Raw genomic sequence first — 9,389 nt, forward strand, 5'->3', positions numbered from 1 at the left:
AGAGAGAGAGAGAGAGAGCAAGCAAATCCTTCAAACACTCACACCCGTCCTCTCCCCTTTTCGACCGACACAAATAACAAGAAAAAAATAAAATTTGTTACATCGAAATTAGAATGATTGCTTTTTTTTTTCCCTAAGTTCCTCACAATGTGCCTTGCTTTTCCCCACAAAGCTCATTTTCTCTACAAAGTGCCTGTGCTATGTTGATTGGGGTGTAAAACCTTCCTAATTATTATTCACTCTCTTACTTATTCACTCACTCATCCCCCCGGGGCAGTGGTACTGACTGAAGTGTCTTTAGGCCTTTCCCAAAGAGGAGACATTGACTTGTTCTTATGCACAATAGAATTGTAAATGGGCTGATTCGTCATTGTCTTGCTCATAACTGTGCCTGATCTACAACAGGGAACTGCTGCTTTTTCTTTCTTTATCCTTACTATTGTCATTTTTTCCTCTACTTCTTTTGTATGTTTGTCACACTCTTGTGACCCGCTATTTTCTATTTCCGGGGTGCCTTGGTAGTCGAAGCAGACTTTGTGCTATTGAAGCCAAGAGAGGTGAGCAGAGCAAGTCTGATTCCCTGTAAGGACTTTCTGTTGACATCCACCCCTTGGCGCTCATATGACCTTATGCAGTTGCAAGCACCGTAAAACTTATACTAAAACTAAAATTCACTCACACACACACTCTCTCACTCACTCACTCACTCATTCACTCATTCACCCACTCTCTCACTCACTCACTCACCCAACCACCCACCCAGTCACTCACTCACCCACCACATCACCCACTCACTCACTCACCCAACCACCCTCTCACTCACTCACTGACTCATCCCACAGGTGACCGACTCGGAGCTTCAGAACATGCGGGAAGACACCCCGGTCCTTTCCCAGGGTGCATCGGCGTCATCATCATCGTCATCGGCGTCAGGGGCAACAACAGCAACAACAACGACGGTGTCCGGAGAGGAGAAGTACATTGTGGTGGACAACCTGCACCTCATGGAGCGAGGGGAGGCCACCCAGATCATCATCACCACCTCCTCTGACGGGCCAGATGACGGTTCCGCACCGGGGACTTATTACACGGTAGGTCAGCTCTTCAGCTTTTGCGCAACGGCTTGTACCAATTTGTCTCAACAGTTAAACATTTTTGTAAACACCTGCTAGCTGAATTCTAGAAAATTCCTTAATAAATACTAATTAACAATCCATGTGGGTGGTTTCTACAGATTTTAAAAGGTTTACATCCCGTTAGCTGGGAAGTGTAGGTTACCTGATTTCAGAGGTAATATTAGTGAGAAAATGGCCGCCAAAGTTTGATAACTTCAATAGCTTGAAAATTGTACATATTTTGTGCCTCTTAGCAACGTTTTTCAGTAAAATTCACCTGGAAATATGTTTTTATGTGGACATGAAAGGTGTTGAGCACCAAAAAAACCCACCCAATTTTTTAAAATTACCAATCTGGCGGAAAATGCCTGTTTCTCCAATTTCATTATTTTGATGAGCGCCTGATTTCACCACGATGCCTCCTATTTGTTTTGTTTTGCAGGTGACGACAAGCACTGTGGCTGATCCGATGGCCCCCTTGTCGGCGTCTACGCCCGGGGCTCAGGTAGTGGAGGCCACTGAAGCTCAGATCGTCAACGCGTTGTCTGGGGAGAAGAACTCGGAGATGCTGCGCCTCTTCCTCCAGTCGCACGGCGTCACAGCTCGGCAGCAGGCAACAGTTACCCCACCGCCACCACCACCACCACTACAGCATAAGCTGCAGCAACAACAGCAGGAGAACATTGTGTCATCGCCAGCTGTTAGCAGGAGCTCTGGGGTCCCCCCTCTTCAGGCAGCAGGCGGTGGTCAGGTCGCGGCTACGGGAGACGGTGACGGGTCAGAGACAGGGGTCGTTCCCGCCTCTCCAGAGAAGAAGAGTTCCTCCCCGGGCAGGAAGAGGATTCACCCTCAGAAGCCGGGAAAGTATCAGTGCAAGTACTGTCAGCGCACGTGCGCCAAGCCAAGCGTGCTGGAAAAACACCTGCGCGCACACACCAACGAGCGCCCGTTTCCCTGCGTGGTGTGTGGCGTGTCATTCAAGACGAAAAGCAACTTGTCCAAGCACTGCAAGTCCAACGCGCACGTGTCGCGCACGGGCATCTCGTGGGGCGGAAGTAAGGACAGCACGGGGGGAGGGGACGGGAAGGAGGCCGAGATGAAAGTGGAGGAGGACGAGGGAGACTCTGAGGGGACGGACACAGATGTGGAGGGCGCGGGTGCCGGGGACAAGGAGGACGAGGATCAGGACCTCGACCAGCCCAAGGTCGTCGTGGAGAGGACGGAGGGCGTGGCCATGACGGAGCTGGCAGCGGCGCAGACGCAGGCGGCGGCCGGTCAGCTGGTGAGGCAGGAGCGGGTTCTGGTCGGCATCCGACAGCGGATCGACAAGAACAAGAGGCAGCAGCAGCTCCAGGAGCAGTTGGAGAGGGAGGGGCGGAGCAAGTGGTTCGTCCGACTCTTCAACGCATTCGATAAGCCCTCGGAGAGCGAGATGGCAAAGTACGACGAGGCGGAGACGCTCACGCGGGAGAACATTCTGGGCATGAGCGACATCCTCGGCGCGACGGAGATCCTGAATCAGCTGGAGGAGTTGAAGAACAGCTACAAGGCTCAGTACCCGTCGGCCGTGCTGCCCGTACTCATGACCCACCAGCCTCTACCGGGAGACAAAATGACCGTGAAAATCCTCAAACCCAAGAAAGTCTTTATGGAAAGTGCTACAGCAGCAAATTTTTTCCTCTCCTCTCCCTCCTCCTCTGTGGATGAAATATCCCCCGCCGCAAGTTCCGCGTCTTTGGTGATGATGTCTTCAGGAAGTGTTGTTGGTCAGTCTCGGCCTAGACCTCAGGTGACGTCTCACAGCTCGGATCTGTCGGAGCGGATTTCATCCGACTTGTCGCAGCAGCAGCGTCCTAAGCTGATGTCGCACCGCAGCGACCTATCGGTGGGGAGTCTCCGCTCCGTGTTTAGCCAGTCGAGCCGAGAGAGCGTCCTCTCCTCCCCGTCCATCGACGAATCGGGCGTGGCGAAGCAGCCAACCCCGGCCACACGGAACCCGGCGTTGGGCAGCTCGAACAACGCCGCTTTCTCCAACCCCGTCTCCCAAGACGACGGCCTCCTGACCCTGGGCCCCCAGCACCGCGCTCACTCTCAGGACCTGGAGACTCGAACCAGCTACTCCCCGGCCTCCTCCGTCACCTCGGACATGGTGATGGACCGGATCGAGATGATCATCACCAACAACGCAGAGATCATGGACCGGCACAGCGTGAGCGAGCCCCCGCGGCCACGCAACCGCTACATGTACATGAGACAGACCAGCGACTCAAGCTACCAGACGCTCAGGATCTCCGACCTGCGGCCCGGCACAGAGAGCGCGTCTGTGGACCGGCTGACCGTCGAACCACCTGGAGACAAACTGTGGAAGAAAAAGCTGGCCGCCTCTCTGTCGGTCGGGGACACGGACGGTGCCACGTTGCGGCCAGATTTTGTGAAGAGGTCCATGTCGACGTCTTCGCTGAAGAAGGAGTCGACGAACGAGGGCGCGGTTAAGTCTGGCCAGCTACAGAACATTGCCCCGTTGCCAGCAGAGAACAACAAGCTGGGAGTGACCGGCGTGTCCGGGGTGGTTCTGCCCGGATCGACGGGTCATCCGCTGGGGGCGGTCCTTCTCCCACATCAACCCCCGACGCTGCATGCCGCCGCTCAGCCCGGCAGCTCTGTGCTACCCATCATGGCCGCCAAGGTCACGGCACCGGCAGACACCCCCTCCATGACGTCCGGACAAGTGGTGCAGAAAGCGGGGATGGTGGAGAGCCAGCTGTCGGCCGCCCTCCCCCCTTCGCAGTTGTCCTCTCTCACACCCGTCCAGATGGAGGCTCTGAAGACGGCGCAGCTTGTCTATGTGCCCATCACCTCCCTCCCACGCCAGGTGAGCGCAGGGGAGAGCAGCCTGACCCTCAAAACCCTGGACGCGTCCCACTTGACAACAGAGAGGAAACCCCAAAGTCCGAGTGTTGTAGGCGGGCTGCCTAGATTCCAGACTGTTGCCAGCACGGCCGCGGATACGAAGCCAAAACTCCTTCAAACGACGTCGGACACGACTCAGCCTTCGACGATAATGGCCGCCGCTCTCAATGCCGCATCACCGTCCGGCGGTCGGCTCAACATACAACCATCGTCGAGCCAGGCTGGGGTTCGAACCCCCCAGAAGACTTCTGTCTCCACCATATCCATCCCCCCTCACTCCATCCCGGCATCTATGCCCGCTAAGATTGTACAGGGCCCCGGTCCGCACGAGATCCAGATCCAGATCAAACTATCCAAGAACGCCAATGACCAGGCCGTGGCTCTCATCCAGCCGAGCGTCCACGCGTCCGTCGCTGCGTCCTCCGCACCAGTGGCCAGTTCCTCCCCGGCATCAGCCACACTACTGGCCCAACTGGCATCTTCAGCGCCCCTGGCAACACCTTCGCCGTTGGTGACAGCTCGCACCGCTGCTGCAGACGGCAGCAACAGCAGCAGCAGCAACAGCAGCATCATCAGCTCCATCCTGCAGGCGCCCAGACAGCTCAGCCCGATGATTGGCCAGCCGGGGGTACAGTTCCCGGCTCGCTCCAAGACGGGCTCGCCTCTTCTGGCCTCGCGCTCGTTTTCTGGACTGGGTTCTTCCTCCTTCTCCAACTCTTCTTTGGACAAAACGCCAACAGCGTCCCTGATGCAGACTGGCTCGCTTGACTCCATCCTTGCTCGACAAGATTCGAACTCATCGCCATCCACCGCTCAGTCCAGAGTCTTGGGCCTGTTGGGCTCGGGCAGTCTTCATGACCAGAAGAAATCCATGAGTCGACAGACGACGGGTAGCAACTCTCTCTCCAGCCAAGGGCAGACAACTCGACCTTCGTACCCGTTCATGTCGGAGCTCCAGCACAGACTATCGGTCACTCACCCGCCCGCCGACCACAGCCCCGTGAAGGGCAAACTGGCAGCTGCAGTAAGCGGAACGGGCGACAAGTCGTCATCGCAGGTTCTCCTAATGGTGGACGGAGCCCCGACCGCCGAGCACTTCCGTCGCCAGGGCCTGTCGGACAATCTGGCAGCCGCGGCCAGCGACTACGTCAAGCAGGGTTTGTTCCAGTGCGAAGACTGCCGCGAGTCGTTTGAGCAGCAGAGCCAGTTGAGCTCTCACCACGCCCAGGGCTGCCCGCGGGCTCGGGGGTTGCGGCGGAGTCTGTCGGCCATGGATGCCGCGGCCGTACAGTCGCAGGAGCTGAAAGCGTTGAAGTCTTCCCAGAGGTCTCAGCTGTCGGCCGATGTCCTCTTTGTTGGAGACGCGCAGCACATCAAGAAAGCTAACCCCGCCCTGCTCAAGTCTCTGTCCACGAATGATGCCGAGCACAGTCATATGGAGGTCGTCAAAGAGCAGCTGACTGCAGTGTCGGCAACTTCACAGGAAATCAAACAGCAGCAACAGCAGAACTTGGTCATGGACAGCCTGCACCCGAGCCAGCCACGAAGGAAGGGCAGACCCAAAGGCTCCAAGAACCGGCCGAAAGATTTGAACCTGGTCCTGGCAAAAGCCTCGGCGAAGGCGCAAGTGACCACGCAGGCTCTCTTGGCGGGCAACAGACAGGGCACTCTGGGGACGCTCACGCTGGACACTGGCAAACAGAAGGAGTCGTCGACGGCCGCCGGCCAGACTTTGACTTCTGGGAGTCAGGTCCTACTCCTGCAAGGGTCGCCGTTCCCCAAACTCATCCTGCCCATGTCTGCCGCTGTTACCTCCGCGACAGGCCAGCCTTCCTCGTCGTCGCACATCTCACTACCCATCTCGGAGGCCACCGCCGCGACCTTGAACATGCTGACGAGTGTGGGAGGGGTGGCAGCGAGCAGCGGAAGTATGATCGGTCAGCCCATGGTGCCCGTAGTTCCCGCGGGGAGCGGGATTATGAGACAGCTGAGCTCGGGATCAAGCCCGCGGACGCCCGGCCTCCTGTCCGCGTCCACGAAGAGTGGGAGTATCGCGGCCTCCGTGCCCATCATCAGCGTGAGTCCGGCGGGGGCCGCCGCCGTGTCCCTGCCCACGTTCAACCTGAGCGGGACCAGTTCGGTCCCTGTGCTGCCCCCCGGCACACCCCTCAGCATCTCGGCCACCCCTTTCACTGGTCTGTCCAGTGCCTCTGTGTCTGGGTTCACCCCCGGCACGCCCCTAGCCTCGCTCACCCCGGGCACGCCCCTAGCCTCGCTCACCCCCGGCACGCCAAAGTCGGGCCTCATGCTAGGATTTCCCCTGGCAGGCCTCCCGCCAGGCACCCCCGGCACCCCCATCACGCCGCTGACACCCACCAACCACCCGCTAGCTCTGGCCAAGGTCATCAAGCCCCAGTCCAGCACCGACTCTGCCCCCCACCTCTCGGCTGTGGCGGTGTCGGGCGGTGTGCAGAAACTGACCTCCGGCCCAGGTCTGACCTTGAACATTACCTCGGCGCAGTCGGTGGGCAGCGCCCAGTTCTCCCAGAACTCCCCACGCGTCATTCCGTGCATTCCGGCCGTCTCCTTCCACAGCGGAGGGGGAGACAACAGCTCCCTGGCCAAACTGTCGCTGACGGCTGCCTCGTCCGTCGCGAGCCCCCTCCCCGACACCAGATCCCTACAGCCCTCCGTTCTCCGCATGTCTCAGCTAAGCTCCGCCCCCGGCTCCTCCCACGCGGCCACCCCGGACACGCCCACTGAGCTCCTGAGCGGGACCATGCGGCGGCTCAAGGACAAGCTGTTGTTGAAGCAGTCGCTGAGTCTAGAGCGGAGTCACGAGAGGACAACCACTGAGAGGAGCCTCAGTATGGACCCCTCGGCTCTCAGCCACCACCACCACGCAGGGACACCCACACCCCGCCCGCCAGCTCCCGAGCCCCCTCTGTCTGTGGTGTACCCGGTCGCTGGCTCCAAGCAAGCTGCCGCCCCGCCATCCTCCAACTCTGTCCTACTCGCGTCCCTCACCAAACCGGTCGTGTCTTCGCAGAAACTGGGCAGCCAGCCTAACGCGGTGATCACGTCGGCTGTGATGGGAAAGAGCAAAGACTCCTCGCTGGAGAAGACAGCCCCAGAACCTTTCTTCAGATCCGAGTCGGAGACGCCCCTGGTCCCAGAAGGCATGGGGGTCAAATCCCACCCTCCGGTGATGAGAGCGTTCTCAGAGCCGGCAGCCGCAGCCAAGAAGGTGAAGAAGGTCAAACCAAGCAAGCCGTCGCCGCTGAGTATTGAAGAGAAAAACGTCGTGTCGTCGTCGTCGTCTTCTTCTTCTGAAACGATGAAGGCGGTCCCGCCCAAAATTCTCTCCTCCCCGTCCTCAAAGCTCAGCTCAGCAGCGTCTGTGGGATCCGACGGAACGCCCTCGAAGAAGCAATGGAGCCTCCAGTGTAAAATGGAGAGCGGCTGCGAGTCGTTTGACTCGGGCATGTTCAGCATGTCTCAGGACAACCCTTTTGTCTTCCCCAAGGTTCACGGGGGACTGGACAGCCACGAGCTTACGATGGACCTGTCGGACGACACCTTCAACAACAAAGTCACCGTCCCCATCAACTACGCAGCTCACTTCATCCACATGGACTGGCTGCAGAGCGGGCCGCTTCGGATGTCGTGGCGCTCGCAGAGAACCCTCCTCCCCCTCACGCTGCCCGGCTCCAGGATCCAGCTCCCGGCCGTCAGCGAGTCGGGCGCGTCTCACAAGGACACCAAGAACTGGCTGCTCAAGCGCTCGCTGTCCCTTCACAGCCACTTTCAGATCCTGGTCTATTTGTGGACGTCCTCCTCCCCGATCACGCTCGACTCCATGACGGCCATGGCCATCGCTAGAGGGAACCCCTCGCCCACGCTTCTGGGGCACGCCATTTTCTCCAGCCGCTCGCATCTGTCTCTGCCTCCTCCTCCTCCTTCCTCCTCGGAGGTTGCGGCGGGGAACTCGACAACTGCGAGTGGTTGTTCGGACGGCGCGAAGCCGGCCGCTAAACCTGAAGTTTCCTCATTCCCACCGCCAGCGGCGGCGTCAGATTCGATTGATTTGACCAGAGAGGAAGGTATGGAGATGGGATCGCTGGACACGCCTCAGCCGCTGGGGAAGCTGAGTATCGCGGAGAGTTTTGATGACGCCGACACTTCCGAGGGGTCGTCTGTGGACAAGGAGCAACAGACGCCGTCTGACGCGTCGTCACTTCGAGACAATCAGACGTCGGTGCCTTCATCATCGTCATCGTCATCGTCATTGTCTTCGGCCCCGACCCCGCTTCAGTTGCTCATACCCATGAAATCCGCATCAGCTACAGCCACCTCTGTGTTAGCGGCCGGGGGCTCGTCTTCGCCTGCTCTACCCCCTCCGCGACCGCCACATTCTTCCTCCTCTTCTTCTTCATCCTCCTCGTCAATGATTTCATCACTGTTATCATCATCAACACCACCATCACCATCATCGCTGAGAGTGCAGGTGTCGAAATCCACGACTCCTTCCACATCATCATCATCATTATCGTCATCATCATCATCCTCGTTTGAGCAGCTCCCACCCCCTCCCGCGACCCCAGCCACCCCGTCGGGCTCGCTCAACTCCCCGATGTATGGCCACTGGTGCCCCACCCTCTACACCACCAGCCACGTGACCTTCTGCTGCATACAGCGGCCACAGCCCATGTACGTGGCCGTCAAGGGCAGCAAGCGGGTGTCCATGTACTCGGACTGGAGGCTGGCTACGCACAACCCCAACCCAGAGGGCCTCACCTCCCGCATGTTGCTGGCTCTCTACAAGTCACAGTGAGTTTTACAATAAACCATCATCCCCTCACCTCCATCCCCTCACCTCCATCCCCTCCCCTCCGTCCCCTCACCTCCCGCATGTTGCTGGCTCTCTACAAATCACAGTGAGGCATACAATGAGCTATCATCCACTCACCTCCCCTCTTACAACCAACTATCATCCCCTCACCTCCCCTCTTACAACCAACTATCATCCCCTCACCTCCCCTCTTACAACCAACTATCATCCCCTCACCTCCCCTCTAAGTTGTACAACCCACTATCATCCCCTCACCTCCATCCCCTCACCTCCCGCATGTGGCTGGCTCTCTACAAGTCACAGTGAGTCATACAACCAACTATCATCCCGTCACCTCCCCTCTCTTCCATCTCTACAAATCACAGTAAATCATACAACAAATTATTAACCCCCCACCCCCCACCCCTATCTCTACAAAGCACCTTAAGTCATACAACAAACTATCATCCCCTCATCTCCCCTCGCCCTCTCTCCATCTCTACATGGAACTGTCATCCCCTCATCTCCCCTCG

At 58.2% G+C, this 9,389-nt stretch overlaps 1 protein-coding gene across 1 annotated transcript in view; it reads left to right on the forward strand.

Moving 5' to 3' along the window:
* Positions 1-842: 842 nt before the first annotated feature.
* LOC101849270 overlaps positions 843-9,389 on the forward strand; it is a gene marked incomplete at its 5' end in the record, with an annotated part of 30,155 nt that continues 21,608 nt past the window's right edge. The window contains 2 exon segments of the mRNA XM_013090874.1: positions 843-1,091; positions 1,558-8,855. Of these exon segments, the coding sequence (XP_012946328.1) occupies positions 843-1,091; positions 1,558-8,855 (7,547 nt within the window).

This window comes from Aplysia californica, unplaced genomic scaffold, assembly GCF_000002075.1.
Source record: "Aplysia californica isolate F4 #8 unplaced genomic scaffold, AplCal3.0 scaffold01612, whole genome shotgun sequence".
Lineage (NCBI taxonomy): Eukaryota > Metazoa > Mollusca > Gastropoda > Aplysiida > Aplysiidae > Aplysia > Aplysia californica.